The 17802-nt window shown below is 38.5% G+C and overlaps 1 protein-coding gene across 1 annotated transcript in view; it reads left to right on the top strand.

Annotated features, from left to right (window-relative positions):
• Positions 1-2419: 2419 nt before the first annotated feature.
• Positions 2420-17802, top strand: part of LOC306854184 (sodium channel regulatory subunit beta-4-like) — a 33680-nt gene continuing 18297 nt past the window's right edge. Inside the window, exon 1 of the mRNA XM_079392006.1 lies at positions 2420-3025. Coding sequence (XP_079248132.1) covers positions 2935-3025 — 91 coding nt within the window. The 5' untranslated portion in view covers positions 2420-2934. The remainder of the gene's footprint in view (positions 3026-17802) is intronic.

The following is a 17802-nucleotide window of genomic DNA, read 5'->3' on the forward strand; positions in this document are numbered from 1 at the left end:
TAAGCTAATAGATTGTGTAAAAAATGTAAAAGATTGGAAGACTAATAGTTTCCTCCTATTAAATTCAGATAAGACAGAGATATTACTTATTGGACCAAAAAACAGTACACAGAATCTAATGGATTACAATTTACAACTAGACGGATGCACTGTTACGTCCTCTAAAGTCAAAAATCTGGGTGTTATATTAGACAGCAACTTGTCCTTTGAAAATAATATTTCCCATGTTACAAAAACAGCATTCTTCCATCTTAGAAACATTGCCAAGCTTCGAAACATGCTACCTGTTTCTGATGCAGAAAAGCTAGTTCATGCATTCATGACCTCTAGACTGGACTATTGTAATGCACTGCTAGCTGGTTGTCCTGCATCTTCAATAAACAAGCTACAGATAGTCCAAAATGCAGCGGCTAGAGTTCTTACCAGGTCAAGAAAATATGATCATATTACCCCAATTTTACAGTCTGCACTGCCTACCTATTAAGTTCTGTATCATTTACAAAATATTATTACTTGCCTATAAGGCCCTAAATGGTTTAGCTCCTGCGTACCTAACTTGTCTTCTACCATGCTACAATCCAACCCGCTCCCTAAGGTCGCAAAACTCTGGACTTTTGGTAGTACCTAGGATAGCAAAGTCCACTAAAGGAGGTAGAGCTTTTTCACATTTGGCTCCCAAACTCTGGAATAGCCTTCCTGATAACGTTCGGGGTTCAGACACACTCTATCTGTTTAAATCTAGATTAAAGACACATCTCTTTAGCCAAGCTTTCACATAATGCATCTTATAATCTTGTACTGCAGTTATATCTGATCAAATGTACATTATCATTATTCTTTAGCTTGGGTTGAACAAATAATTTTTGAATAGATGGAACAGCAGCTACGCTAATTATGTCTCTATTTGTTTCTCTGTTTCTGCCACGGGATTAACATCCCGTGGTAACTAGGAATTACAGAAGCTTCAGTCTGGATCCAACCCTTAAATGATCTGAGATGAGTGAAAAACCTGAGAAAAGATAATGCAACCCCTCAGAGGACCTCAGAGGATGCTAACACTCAGACAACATACAGAATTACCAAATTTTGCCATAAATTAAATGTATTAAGTTTCTGCAATGTATAAATATGTTGTGGAAACTTAATTTCCTGTAGAGCTGCTTTGCAACGATTTGTATCGTAAAAAGCACTATACAAATAAACTTGAACTTGAGAGAGAGAGAAAATCTCCTTCAGAGTTTCAAAGGAGGTCTCAACAATTTCTCAAAGTATTTTTTTCCGATAAGTATCCGATTTGCCAAGATGCCAAAGATTTTAAAATTAACTTTTAACAAGATCAAATTATTTGTGCTATGCTATCCCTGGTAATTTGCTAGCTCTTCATTATTACTGTATAGCGACAATTTATACAGTCTATTTTAATTTCTCTGATGGAATTTTAGGAGAAACATTGGAGGGAAACAGTCCTGAGAATTGTCAGAAATGAACCTTTTTAATAAAAGGAACAATATTTTCCCCCTGGACCCCCTCACTGACACTGATGCTGGCCCAAATTGCTCACTTGTTCAATCAATCACTATTCCCTGTATAATGAATGCCACTAAATATAGAGTACGAAGCAATCTCAGGAATAGTTCTTGTCTACATGCCCTAGGCTGACAGAAATCTTTATTTTTTTTTAACCATTTAATTTTTCTATTATTCCTGAAATACAGTCGTTTTATTCACAAACATAAAAATATATGAAGACATAATAATAATAATAACCATTATTTTTGTCCTTCTTTCAAGTTATAGATATATAAAGTCTGACTGATTTAAGTCACATACTTGTTTTAAAAGCACTTGTATTTTTTGTGACTTTTATTTGTTGGAAAATATGAGACTCCTGTACCTTACACATGAAACAAGATAGGCTTAAAATACAACTTGAGATAACAGAGAAATAAAAAGGGAATTTATTACAGGGACATCTTGGACCCCAATTGTAATATCTGGGACATTTTTTTTTTCACATTTAGTGCAGTTTTTGCCCCCGTTTTCATATTTAATTTCTGATCTTGCTCCTGGGATGTGAAAAACCAACCTCTGAGCAATAAAATATTTTTGTGGGCAGTGCAACAAACTTAGAACAGAAAAGTAGGGAAGATTAAACACAGAAGGCAGCAGTAAATGCAAAATAACAATAATAGAACTGACTGAAAATACAACTACAACCATACACCAATACTGAAACAGATAGGGGCAGGAAGAAAGAATCCCATGCTCACAGGCACAGGCTATAACGGGACACACTGAAGGTTTTATGGTCTCCACAGATGTTATTAGTCTAAAAGACACCCCCCCAACAACACACCCATCCTCACCTCACACACTCTCCCGCCCTCCCTTATTTCTCTCCGTCTTTCTCTCTCTCCCTCTCACTCATCCCGTGCCTCTGCAGTGGCTGCAGTTCTTTCCTGCGCCGGCTACAGACACACACACCGCCCCCCTCCACCCCTCCTCTGGCCACTCATCCCAGCATGTGGCACCTATTCAGGGGTAAGACCGACAGTCTCTTCCCCAGACTGAAAGTGGAGCTCTGTGCTGCAGCTGCCGCTGAATGAATGCAGCGTTTCCTGCGTCTACAACCGCGCTGAGTGAGACAGAGTACCAGCGAGACACTGCCGGCAACTGAGAGCCACTGATCTGAAGACGGATCAGGTGCTGCCTCCGTATTTCTCACTCTCTAGTTCCCTCTCCCTCCCTTACCGGGACATACTGCAAAGGAGGATCGAGGACAGAAGGTACTCCACAAGACTTTCCCAGCTGAAAGTCTGATTTCGTGTTGGGTCCTGTGTGGCCCCTCAAGACCTAAAGTATCCCACTGAAGACAAACAGCGGAGGACTTGACCAGGGAGAGACAGACAGGCACAAGTGGGCAGACGGTCTGGCATGGAGTTGCAAGACAGAAGATCATTCATGCACAGGTGTGCACGGTCCGGCGATGCAGTCCATGCCGGTCTGGTCGTCACACTTCTGATTGGTAAGTCTCTTGCAATCAATCCTCTATATTGTCCCCTTTTCTGTCTGTCCCCAGACAGACTTTTTTTTTTTTTCTGTCCCCTTTTCCCCACCTTCCTACGCTTGCCTAGTGGGGCGGCTGCCAAAATGCTGCAGTTTTTGCATGACTTGCACAAGTCGAGAGGATCAAACAAACCATGTTATACTTTTTGCTGTTTGTGGAGGTTGATTTGTTGAAAGATCTCAGGTTTCCAAGTCTCGAGAGGATACAGTCTGGGAGGACTAGGTTCCTTCTCTTACCTCTGGTGGAACAAGAGGGATAGAGGGAGAAAAAAAAATTGTAAAGTATCAATACATGGTACATATCAAGGAGGCACGGTCATGTTGGCATTAGACATTTTAAATTAGTCGATATTGATGGTGATCATTAGTCACACTAAGTCTGTCAAAGATCGTACTTAACATCTTCACCTCCAACGCAGTAAATCCATCTCACTAAGAGAATAAAATACTCTGGTGACTTTGCCTTTTCTTCTCAATTGTCCTTCCAGCCATGTCCATTGTACTCGTAAAAAAATGGGTCGTAACCAAGTAGAGTTTAAGGGGGAATGCATCCTTCCCAATTTTCATAATAGCGTCCAATCGATAATGGTTTTTCAATGACAGATTCTTGAACTTTTACACAAGATTCCCCGAATCCTGAACGTTTTGGTTACTTCCATGAAAGACCTCCATTTTTACTATTTTCTGCACATAATTTTAACATCAAAATCTGATGACCTCACTGTAAAAGGCATTCACTTTACCTCAGCTGCAGGATGTTTAGAACGTCTTTATGATGTATTGCGCTGTGCGAGTCTTGAATCACACTGCACAACAGTATGCTGAACTCACTGAATTTCGCCACTGAATTACATTAATTCTTTTTGAGCAGGTGGGCCCAGTTCTTCCAAGCAAGCCCCCCTCCTCGTTCCCTTTACTGCTTGTGAAGGTTAATTAGAGGCCGTTAAAATAGGTCATTTTCACTCTCTCCTTCATAGCATGAACTCAGATAGTTAATATGCATCCTCTGCAGAGTTACCAGTGGACTCGGGGAGGTATGATGTATTGTTATTTGTTCACAGCACATCCGTTAGGTTTTGAGAAGGTGCACCACTTAGGGGCGAATAATCATTCTGACAAACGACACAGTTTTGCTGGTGGTTTGATTACAATTTTTCCTGTCGGTGTGCCTGCAATTGATAGAACGTGACGATAATTGCAATATAAACAACCCACATTCATATATTATCAGAGTTCATCAGATCTGTCTGCGTCCATGTATGTAAGAGAAAAAAAAAGCCTATAGTGTTTAACAGAATACTTATGAAACCAAAGAATTGATACTTCATCAGTGCAAGTGAAAGAAGAGGATTTACTCACTTCTCAGGGTGAAACAAATCAGCTTTGACAATAATTATGCGTTGAGACTTTTGGGTGACAAGAGAATATGCAGAGGCCTAGAAGATCTTGAAAGACAGAGATGCTAAATGGTGAAAATGGCTCTTTTCTGGTCCCAAACAAGTGTACAATTCAGCTTTCTAATAGTACCAAATGGACATTGCTTGTATTCACTAATATATTTAATTTAATGACATGTAAATACAGTTTGTCCTGTGCAATCTGTAGGAACATAACCAAGTGGATAAGAACAGGGCTCTATAAATAGTCCAAGAGCACACGTGTGTAATGACATGGCATGCAGAGCGTGTGAAGAGCAGTTGTGATATCTCATCTACCGTCACTAGTCCCTCACACCTCAGAGTGATTAGGACAAACATGATTAGGAGCTCATGTCTGGACCTCTAAGCAGAACCTTTATCATCACTGAAAATTAGCAACATGACAGTATAGGATCCATCTGATTGCGAGGAAAGTATTTTATTTATCGGTAGTTGCTGCAGTGTTGCCAACTTCGCAGCAGCTGTTAGATTTAGTGACCTGTCATACCCCTTTTAGTATCTTATTCAAAAAGCACACAACAAATATAGCACTTTTCTTGACAAGCCTTAGTATCTTTCCTAGTAATTTCCTAGTTTCTTAGTAATATAATACAAAGGATGTGCTGTGAAATTAAGAGATGAATGAGATAAAAAACAAAAAACAAGTCAGGTAATGTTGTGGTTATAAATCAGGATTTTAGTCGTGCATAAATGCATCTTGGAAATGGATTGGAAGTAACAGTCTAAATGGGTTGCATTTCAATCACTTTTTCATACTCATTCCAGAAAGAGAAAAAATATGTAAATGATAACAGCTTTATTGGGAATTTGGATTAACATGCGATATGACATCATCTAGCATCATTTAACCACTTTTCACGCAGGCTTTGTCAACTTTCCATTGAAAGCAGTTGGCAACATTGGTTGCAGTCAATTCTTGAACTTTGTACTTATGCTCACAGTCTTGTGTGGACAGTGTCTAAACTTTTTTTTTTTTGTCTTTTTTTGGATTTTCATAGCAGCAATTTCCACTTTAAAATGACCATTTAAACATTTAAAGACCATTTAACATTTAAAGATTTTAATCACAAATATTATAAAGAACAGAAGACATAGTACTTAAGAGTATATATAAAAGGACAAATTGTAATCAAAGGTGCTCTTTGGAATGCGGGATTTCTTAATTACTCAAAAGACTCATAGAAAAAAAAAAAACAAACAAAAAACATCTGTGTATTTGTGAGTTGTTTTTAAAGTCAAGTAAAGCCATGTGAGAATAAAGTTTTTTTTTTTTTACTAGATTTTGGCTTTTTATATATATATACATATATATATATATATATATATATATATATATATATATATATATATATATATATAGCATCTACCACGCTTGCAATACTAATGTTGTGTGAAAAGGTTTGTGTTAATTTGTAAATTTTCTCCATTAAGAATGACCCAGCTTTACCTGCATAACTAGAAAATAGCAACCATATGGCCACCATATTGCCTTAAAGGGCCTTTGGTTTAGTCCAGCAGTAAGATTCAAAGGCTCTGAAGTATGTTTATGATATGCTGATGTCACAGGCTGTTCTGAGCCAGACATGGAGTCCTGTTACAGAGAGTAGATATAGTTATACATCACCCTCCTCTCTTTATTTCACTCAACTTCTCCTTCTTTCTCCCTCCACTCCCCATTTGTCCGGTTAAGTAGCAATATGAACCTCATACCACTGCATATTAGTGTTTGTGGTATGTATTATGGATATTGATTCTCTCCCGGGGATGGAAGGTAAGGTATGGAAATGTCTAAATGCAAACTGTTTTTGAATGCTCAAGTTACATCTTTTTTTATTCTTCTTATTATTTCAATTTTTATTTCTGGAAGCTTACAACTTAAGTACTGTCATATATTAAACTGATGTGATGTTTGGCATCTTATTAATGTGTTTTAAATGTTTGAATATCCGTCAAGCTCAGAGCACACACATATAAATCAATCTGGCTTTAATTAAAATGATCACTATCAATGTAAACAAGCATTAATTTGAATTAACTTTACATAATCAAATTTTTTAAAGTGGGTCTCCTGCTATGTCCCTTCATCTGTCAAAATATATATTTTCAAGATATAACACATTTTGACCTTTTAGCATCTCCATAGCAGCAAAGGTCAGTAATATAACACATATAAGATAAAATGACACAAAATCTGCTCACAACTGTTACATTATTTGGTGTCATTCCCTGAGACTGCAATGAGGAACTTTAACATATAGTCAAGGGAATGGCTTATCAGGGATAGGGATAATGAGATACGATAGCTGGCTGAAAATTGATGGCCTGAATAAGGGAAAGAGAAAGATGCTTATGAGGGGCAGAGCGATGGGAGAAAGGGGGGTTGTTTGCTTTAATTAGTTTTGTTCTCTGGAGTGATACTCAGTGGAATAGTGGGTGTATATTTATGGGGAAGATCCGATTATTACATGAATCAGATCTGACACACTATTGTCATTCTCTTTTAAACTTTACATTTCTAATTTTATAATGCACAAGATTTTACTTTATTTTATGTTTTGTTTTTTCTTTACCATTTTATTTTTTTTTGGCAGAATCGTAATTTATTTTGAACTTCTGGGCTTTTAACAACCACATATTTATTTAATTAATTAAATATTTTAATAAAACATTTTTAATGATCAAAATTTACAGTTATACACTATGCTAATAAAGTCTGAACCATTGTTGTTTTAGTGTTATTAATATACTATTGTAGTACTTTAAAATTAGTTTATATATTTTCGTGTTTCATTTTAATTTGAATAATTTTGTTTTTGTGTCAACTTACTTCTTATTTATGTTTCATTTATTTACCGTTCTTTCTTTAACTTGTTCCCTATAATTCCCACAATAAGATCAAATGAGTCCAGTTTTGAAATACAATTATTTCATTAACCCTATGAATGTAGTAGTAGATACTAAAAACTTTATTACTTCAAGATAATTTGGTCGTGGACATGACAATGAATGTGTTGAGCACAGTTTGAGACAAAAATTCTACTGTGACACTTGTGATTACTGAGGTCTCAGGGGAACAGTCGTGAAAGCAGAATAATAATCTAGAAGAATTTATTTAGATAAGACATCTCATTTGTCAATTGTCTTTCCTATGGGAATCTACATGACTAACAGACTGCACATCCATCCAAAAAAAACAAAACTTAAACAAGCTGGAACATCTGTTTGTCATCCATCAATAAATATGGAAATGACTTGACAAAGTGAGCTCCCATCTCAGTGCAATGCTGCAGTCTGTACATTAAAAGAGAAAAGGCTGACGCATTACTGTAAGCCGTATTTCCTCCCTCTTCTGTAGACTGCAATCAAAGTCTCTCAGGGGGAATTAGGGCCAATGGAAAGAAATGGGGTGAATGGATGTACAGAGAGAAGAAGGGATGGAGAATGAGTGTGTTAGTATGCTAGAAAGAAGAAAGGCCAGCAGCAATGGTAATGTTCCCTTAAAAAATCATATAATAGAAAAATCACGTCAGTGTATCATGTCAGAAAAATCAGTGTAAACAAATAAATTCATTAATTTAAGAGAAGATGAATCCAAGACTGCAAAAACATGCATATATACAGACACACACACACACACACACACACATACATACATATATATATATATATATATATATAAATAAACTTACAAATAAGGTCAATGGAAGCAATCAAAATCAACAAAAGAGCAATGATATGCAGGTGCTATAACATGTAGCAAGTTTTTTTTGTTATTATATAATAAATAAAAATATAACAGATATAAAAAAAAAAGAATAGAGCAAGGTAGTGTTAGAGGTCTTTTTTTGCTTTCGTTAATTGTATAATAAATAAAAAGAAAACAAATAGACAGAATACAAAAATATTAGAAAATATATATTTTTTTTTAAGAATATACATAGAATAGAATACACACACACACACACACATTTATTTATGTTTATTTTATTTTATTTGGTCAGTCAATTTAAATGGGGCATAACACACACAGTTTCACCTAATGTCATGTTAATCTTGAGTAACTTTAGAGTAGTATTGCATCCTTCATATCTCCAAAAAGTATTTTTGTTTTATCATATTTATAAAAGAAAGATACAGCTTTACGATTCTCTCCGAAAAAAAGCCGTGGGCGGAGTTAAAGAGTGAGGAGCACTTGCATTTGATGCCGTTTCACTTACCATTTGTATTTCTGAATCATGACCGGGATCTTTTATAGCTGGGACTGCTCCATCTTTTAGTATCAAACAATGTGCAAATCCAGCATTGAACTGGGCCTTGTTTATAAAAGGTTAGTCAACAAACACACTTGAGAAAATACATTGCTGCCCCGAAAAACAAACTGCATCCACTGTTCACATAACGCTGGGTTATTTTGGGAAGCTGAACAAGGTTATCTTTCCCTTACAACCAAAAACACACTTCTTTAGAGACATTCTTCCTGAGCGAGTCAATGGTGGGCATGCTCTTGCGTGTTGATGGGCATGCTCTTGCTCTCGCTCTGGTCGATGCGTGCACAGGCGCGTTCTTCCAGGAGAAATACCCATATAAGGATTTTCACCCTCGTTTACGTCAGCAAGAGCCATGATTGAAAAAAAACTTTCCGAAACTTGTACGAACCCAGAAGGAAGATTTTTGGCACAGAAATACTCTGTCATACTTCCAAATATATTTTTTTTAAACTTTGCCCATGCTTAGCATGGGAATCTAACTCTTTAACAGTGTAAATAATTCGGAATGCACGAAACAGCATTGTACCCCCCCCCCCCCCCCCCCTTTAATTATTCATAAAATAATTAGGCTGCATCTGGACTGGTTTTTAAGTTGAAGTGAGTGGGATTTTAATTTTTTTTTGACAGTGTATAAAGTATGATTCACTATATAATTTGCTATATAAATATATTTAGGCCCGGTTTCACAGACAGGACTTAGACTAAGCCAGGATTAGGCCATAGTTCAATTAGGAAATTTAAGTAATTTTAATAAACATGCTTAGAAAAAAACATTACTGGGGTGCATCTTGAGACAAAACAAAGGCACTGATATATTTTAAGATCAATCAGTGCAAATTTATTTCAGTTGAAACAGCTAAGAATTACATTTTAGTCTAGGACTAGGCTTAAGCCTCGTCTGTGAAACCGGGGGTTAGTGTGTTATTTAAGAAATTATTTTTGCTTTATTGTAGCATCACATGTTTGCCATTTTGTGTTTAAGTGGGTTGTCATATTAACCTTTAATAATAATCTCATTAGAAATAATATAATATAATTAGATGGACGGACGGACAGATGGACGATAGACAGATAGGATAGAGGATGTAATGGCTTTGGGGAAAGTGGGGAACTTTTAAGTGGATGCAGATGGAAGAAAACCAAATTGGTAAATCAGATTGTTTGCCACGTGCTGACCTCACCGGAATATAAAAGTGACTTAAAAAACTTAATCTGAAATAGTCCCCTCAGCAAGAAAGAGGATTGAGTGGAGATGATGAATTATTTACTGACATCCAGCTTTGCAACTAAAGGGAGAAACTGGTCAGATGGCAGATATCACTATATTAAAATAATTTGAATTTATTGGAATTTAAGAGGCATTATTTAATTATTTGGTATTTTATGAAAAGACACTATGTTTTCTGTAATACCTTTCTTGAAGCATGTGAGTTTTTATCAACCTTGACTGTCACTGCAGCACATGTTGTCTCTATGGGACATCTGTTCCACAGCCAAAGAGCATCTAGCTTTTTTATCGCCTTCTGTCACCACCCAAACTCGCCTTGTCAGAAGGCAAAGGAGAGAAATAGTAAATTTACATATTTTCAAATATTTTATGCTATTTGCTATTACAGCATTGTGATTAATTTGATTTTTTATCACTTTAAGTCGATTATTCACCAAAATCCAACAATTCAGTATTCAGAATAAGTAATTATTCTAGAACAATAAAAAGGAATCGCCAGAATTTATAATCGATTAATCGAAAGATGAGTTAGCGCACTTAATGCCTGTTCAGACTGATAACGTCTCGGTTACGTACTTAACCCTCGTTCCCTGATGAAGGACTCCCTTCGGAGCCCCAATATTGGCTAGTGGACTTTGCATACCTGAGCCACTCCCCATGCATACGGGTATAAATAGGCAACAGGTGCATCCACTCATTAGGTTTTCCGCTGAGGAGTCGAGAGCGTGTCCTTGGCAACCAGCGATGGTTCAAGATTGTGGCATGGGGATATATCGTCTCCGTTCCATCCATCTGGGAACGAGGGTTACGTACGTAACCGAGACGTTCCCTATCTTTCGGTCACTACGAGTTATGTCGTGACGACATTAGGGGTCCATGGAAAGCACCACAACCTGAACCCCGTCACAAACTTATGGCATTGCAAATGTTGACAAGCAAGTGCATGACAGACAAATGCCATGCAAAGGTCGCAACCTTCCCATCGCCCTAGCGCAAATTTGCTGACCTTGGTACCCGCAGGGACCACAGGTGAGTACATTGCTGCTGGAGATAGCCAAGCCGCTATTCCTTTCACCACAGAAATTAGAAGAGATTTCGACCTTCAATGAAAGATTGCTTCAAGTCTTTCCTATTTGTTGTTACAGCTCGGCAGTAACAACAAATAGGAAAGACTGCTTTTACAGCGAAGCGAGGCTTCCGGAGAAGGCGCTACGAAGGCCACATCCTGCCCGTATGGAGGTGACATGTGGAGACACTGCTATGGACTGACCCAGGCCTGGGGCAGTACTACATATGAAATTGGTCTCTGAGGCAGGTCCTACCGGAGAGTAGGGCTGGAACAACCTCCAACAGAGACTGACAGAATGGTCTGTCAAATGGAAGACAAGAGGGAAACCTTACCGTGGAAGAATACACACATGCGATTACCCGCAGGGAGTCAAACATATGGACACCTAGCCCAGTAAAGGGGCTGACCGGAGACCCGGGCAAACTAACACCGATACTGGGCCTGGCATCAGACTGCTCTGCCCAGTCTGACCATCGGGAGCACTGGGGGAACTGCACCAGGGTTCTCCGTCCGGGGAACATTACTGGAGGAGGAAATAGGCGCTCGCATCCCCAGCTGAGGGGGAATGGCACAGCAAGCATGACACCGGCCAGCTCTTCCTGCCAATTACCTGTTACCCAACACACAGAAAGAAACTGGCTGAATGCAGAGATTGTAAAATCTTGCATAGATTTTAGGTGTCACCCAGCCCGCAGCTCTACAGATGTCTACCAGAGAGGCGCCGTGTGCCAACGCATAGGAGGAGGCAACACTCTGTGGAGTGAGCCCTCACCCCCAAGGGGCACGGCTCGCCTTGGTATTGGGCCAAACTCTGTTTGGAGACAGCCTTCCCTTTCTGCTGACCTCCGTAGCAGACAAGGAGCTACTCAGAGCTTCTGAAGCTCCGAGTGCGGTCCACGTATATGTACAGTGCTCTTACGGGACACAGCAATGCCAAGGCTGGATCTGCCTCCTCCGAGGGCAGTGCTTGCAGGTTCACCACCTGATCGCGAAAGGATGTGGTGGGAACCTTGGGTACGTATCCAGGCCGGGGTCTCAGGACAACGTGAGAGTAGGCCGGCCTGAAAACAAGGCACTCTTCGCTCACCTAAATGGTTGGAGATCCCGACAATCTTCATGAAAATGAGTGCGGTCAGGAGTGCTGTCTCAGCAGACAGAAATTTAACCTTGACTGACTCCCGCGGCTCAACGGGACCCATCTGCAGTCCAGCCAGGACAATAGAGAGGTCTCAGGAGGGCACCAGGGGTGGGCTAGGAGGATGCAACCTCCTAGCACCCCTCAGGAACCTCACGATGAGATTGTACTTTCCCACGGACTGGCCGTCCACTGCATCGTGATACGCTGAGATAGCAGCCACATACGTTTTGAAGGTCGAGGGTGACAGCCTACACTCCAACCTTTCTTGCATGAAAGAAATCAGTACTCCAATTGTGCATCTTTAGGGGTCTTCTCGGCGAGAAGAACACCAGATCGCGAACAGACTCCACTCCAAGGCAAGAGCTTGCCTCGTAGAGAGGGTCACGAGGAGCATGAGTTCCGAAAACCAGGTCCGTGTGGTCCAACGGCGCAACCGGCAGGACCTGTTCCTCATCCTCGCTGACCTTGCACAGTGTCTGTGTAAGAAGGCTCACTGGGGGAACCGCAAACTTGCGTAAAACCCAAGGCCAGCTGTGCGCCAGTGCATCCGTGCCGAGGGGGCCTCGGTCAGGGAGTCATACGATTGGCCATGGGAGGACTCGTGGGAGGCACTGAAGACAACGATCGTGGCTGTCGACGGAGGAAAGGAAACGACCGCAACCAAGAGGACACGGCCGGAACAGCGTCTTTAAAAAGACGCAAACCGACCGTGATTTGCTCTTTTAAGAAATCTGCTCTTTTAGTTGAAGTGCCCAGGGGAATCGCTGCAGACAAGGACCACGCTGTTCGCACCGGGACACCAACCAGAACAGCTTCCAGACAGATGATGAATGGCTTTGTGGAGATCAACACGTTCATCCACTCGGCTCCAAAGCAAAAATCTGATGAGTGGATGCACCTGTCGCCTATTTATACCCGTATGCACGGGGCGTGGCTCAGGTATGCAAAATCCACTAGTTTTCTCCATTTTCTCTTAAAGTCAGAGATGATTGGGGCTCCCAAGTGAATCCCCTAATGTCGTCACAACATAACTCGTAGTGATCGACAGAATAGGGAACACGTAGTGACCGACAGATGGGGAACCATAAAGATAACAATAACATTGTATAGCATTCAAAAATCAAGACACAATAATATTCTGTTTCTTACAAGCACATGCTGCAGCTACATCGTCTGCTGCTTTAAAAACTCCTGCTCTTTAGGCTTACTGATCAGCTGTCAGTGTTTTATCATTCACCAGCTGAAAAAAAATAATTCTAAAAAGTAATGAGAATTGTCATAGTATTAGAACGATTAAAACTTTATATCATCCTTGGCGTAAATGCCTCTTAACTGTGCACACATTCAGGACATGACCTAGAGATGTCATAAATTCACTTTTAGGATGTAGAATTATTAACCAAATTAAGTATAATGTTTAAGGTAATACAACACATATCAACTAAGAGTCCAGTCTTTTTTCTAACTAGCAACAGTGACCATTAACTCTCTCAATTTGTACTGGTGTTGATAATGCCATCATGGCACACAGTCTGGCATGTCACCCACGCCAAATGGTCAGAGTGAATATACAGGGTGACTCGATCCACTCTATAAATTAAATAGAACCCCAAGGACAGCTGTGGCCAACTGCCGGCTGACCAAGGCAATAAATAACACTGGCCACCGAGAATTTACTATTTAACAACAGAGAGACAGAGAGGGAGGTACTGTATTCCTAAAATGAGGTTGGCTTTTAATAAAATTCCACAGCGACTGAATGAAAACATTGTAGGCATTAATAATTAAGTTGAGGAGTTTATCCAAACACAATGGCAGTGAAAATGATGAAACGGAATGGAGACTATGGGGATGAAGGTTAGAGTTGAATTAAAACAGCTTGTAGATTAGATGCACCAAGACTTATGATGAACACACACATCTAATCTGCTGATTTAGTCATAATTTCTTTCCCTGAGGTTTCTGACGTTGGTATTCATCTTAAATCTGCTAAATTAATGAAATTAAATATGCAGAGCAAGGAACAACACAGTTTGGCAGACTTTCCCCAAATTAGCATTGCATCTTGTGGTGTTTAACAATAATAACATCTCTTCAGCTTCCTCACCATTGGGTGGGTAGAGTTTTGTTGAGGCATGAATGTGAGCTGATCCACACTGCTGAAGGTGTGCAATGAGAGGTCTTGTTCAGTACTTGTTCCACGATTGCTTTGGTTAGATTAATTACCAAAACCACTGGACTGTTAAGTCATTAATTGTTTTCTATAACAGAGTGATGAAAAGCAATAAAACAATTTGCCGGGTTCCAGAGAAACAGACATGGGTTTGTGTTTCTCTTTCTTCTCCTCTTTCTCAGAACAGAATGTTTGCAAACACTTCCTTTTAATAGGTGCCAAAACAAACAAATGTATTTTCTCAATTTCACATTTTCTGCACTAAAAATAATAGTAAATTTTAATAATTTATGTTGTGTTAACTATGTTGGTCTAACAGAATACTAATGCACAGAAAGATGTTGTGGAATTTCCACGAGTGAAATCCAGCCATTTCACTAGAAATCCATGCAATCTGGAATGTTGCATGACAGCGAAAGATTTCCCTACAAAGATTTCACAGCAGGTTATCAAACATCTAAAAATAGTAAAGTATAGGAGAGAAAAGAAAAGGAGAATAATCATGTTAGTTGTTGATCTGATAGCATCTTTTGTGCATCAGTTATGCGTGCAGGATGTGTGTATGTCAATGAGACAACAGGTTTAGAAATTAACTCTCTGAGCTTTGAGAGTGGCCTCATCGATGAATAAGTGGACCATATTGGCTGGTCTTCCATCTATGAGAGAAGCTACAGGGATCAATATCCAGAAAGCAGCAGACAAGAGGCAGACATATAACCTTGGTGAAGAGGCTGTTGTCTTCCTTGAACCCTGGATCTTAACAACCGGTGTCATCTATAGTGATGTACAAGGCTATTTGAGCTGGTTGCCTTAAGTTCGACTCAAAACTTCTATGCACAATTACAGAAAAATAAACATTTAAGAGAAATTGTCGCACCACAGAAATTTCAAGTCAACTACACTTACAAAAAGTAAGAACATCACAGAACATCTTGTTGTATGCATTGTTAAATTAAATACTGAGATGGATTTATATTTATAAATAGTACTTCGCAATGGCTCTCAGACACATGCTACAAAAACCAGAGCTAGGGTCAGAAAACAACTCTGCATGTCATACTGAATGGTTCTTTTTGTCATATTTTGGCAATGTAACATCTTTGTGAACTATAATGCGTCATGTTGGCACATTAGCACATAGGGTAAGAGACAAATAGCCTATGGCAAGCCGTTTTAATTTTTAATATTTAAAATGTATTAGCATCTTTATTTTCATGCTATAGTACTTAATTTTTTTAGACTCTAATATCTATTAGATCAGCTTGTTGTACTTATTAACCCCTTAACTGTCACCCCCCCCCCCCCCCTCTCTCTCTCTCTTTTTGAAAACAGACTTGAAATGCACTATTTAAAGTTAAATTGTTATAATTCATGAATGCTTATGAACACAGACCTAAGGTTGGTCTCCTTTTAAAGAAGACAATCAGCAGATTATTGCAGAAATGAAATCATTTAAAAAAATGAAAGTAAAAAAAAAAGTTATAAAAGTTTAAATTTACTGTAAATAACATGTACGGTACTATTATTATTATATATTATATAAAATAAATATTTAAAAAATATTTTTTAATCCAAATTTGGCATTAAATTAAAGCCATATGTCTAAATAAAATTTGGACTATGACACCTCCCACTAAGGGGGAGGAGCCCGCTAAAAGATTTTAAAGTACCATTTCTATGGTGACGCAATATCCGATTTCAAAACGTTTTTTTACAGGATGAATTTTGAGATTTTAAGCTTTCAAATCATATATGATGATTGCTAAAACATGTGATAGGAAAAAAAAGGAAACAAATATAATTTTTGTGTCAAAGGTCAGAGCTCCTGTTATGGTGTATATGTTTTGAGGTGCGCTCTTGTCATAAATTAATCTATTACTGCTCCTACATAATTTTTTAACAACAAATTGTGGTACAATATCTATTTAGGAGTCTTGGACCTTTCCAATGATATATAGTTTGTCATGATTAGATTAGGATTTAATGGTAATATATTGAAGTAAAGTTAGGTGTCCCGAATACGGTACGGTGACAGTTAAGGGTTAATTACCTACTTGTGGTTATTTATTATAGCCACTAGTGCTTATTCTTTAGGTACTAGTATCCTTTTTCAAGATACTTCTTATTAGATACTAGTTGTTATTAATTGCATACTACTTATTCAAACAATGACTTGCATTTAATAATTATACTTAAAAAACATTTAACTAGTGTTTTGTTTTTTTAGTTACTAGTAACTTTTTAGACCAAGCTTATCCTGAATTTACAAAGCACTAGTACTTTTTAATTTAAATATTTACTCAGTATATGTTGAATATTAATGAACCATCACAAAGCATTTGACTGGAGATGATAGAGTCTCTAGTCAAAACTATTGAAATACATATACAAATTGACTACAGGGGAAATAAATTCAAATGTAAACTGTTTTGTTAATCAGACTGTTCATATTTGAATTATTATATTTATTGCCAAATGTTCTAGCTACTATTTGGAAACGTAACACTTTATTATACTGAAAAAATATATATTTTTTTAAAGAAATGTAAATAATGTTTTTATGCTGTTCATTGTACGAGTGACCTCTGGTGGCAGGATGATGGAACTATAGCTGCAATCTGAATTCATTATTTTTTTTATTCATATATTGGTTGGCACTTCTCATGTCTCTTTGATTATATTGTTTGTTCTTTAGCATTGAACATAAAATTCACCACTAGGTGTTTATTAAAGACACTGGACCATTACGAAATGGGGCAGAAAACAGTTAATGTACAAGTAAAGTAGTTCCGGCAATAATAAGACCATATCTTATTTTATAGCCTACTCTCCAAAAAGGCACTCCTGTGTTTGATGTCATCATGGGTATTGTGGTTGTTTGGCTGGAGTGCATGCATTGGTTTCTGGATTCAACTTCCAATTCAATCCAAACAGCCAAAACTTTGCGTGTTTTTAGACCTGTAGTTCGTTTTCTTTGATTCGGAATCAGAGACTTGTATTTGGTCAAAATTCAACTGTTTACGTTCCTCTGCATCATTCATCGATATGGATTGACAAGTTCGCTCCATGGGCTTATTGTGGCTTTATAGCTGTCTTGGAACACGCAAAAACTTAAGATGGTGGCACCGCGGGGTCGTCTCGATGAGCGTTATCTTTCTGGCCGTAGCCCCCCAGCTCGAGTGAGCCTTCCATTTCTTCCTGATCTCCATGCGGAGGTTGAGTGGGAATGGAAAAAGCTGTTTTCCTCTCGCATTCATAGGTTCCAGCATACTAGTTATGCTAACATTGAGTGGATGCGTGAAAGCGATTATGAGCAGATGCCCCCTGTAGAAGAGACGCTAACCAGCTATCTCTCTATGGGTGAGACATCCTCTATCAACAACGCAAGGGTCCTGGCCCATCTCCGTCTTGGGAACAGAGA

This window comes from Barbus barbus (assembly GCF_936440315.1).
Source record: "Barbus barbus genome assembly, chromosome: 34".
NCBI lineage: Eukaryota > Metazoa > Chordata > Actinopteri > Cypriniformes > Cyprinidae > Barbus > Barbus barbus.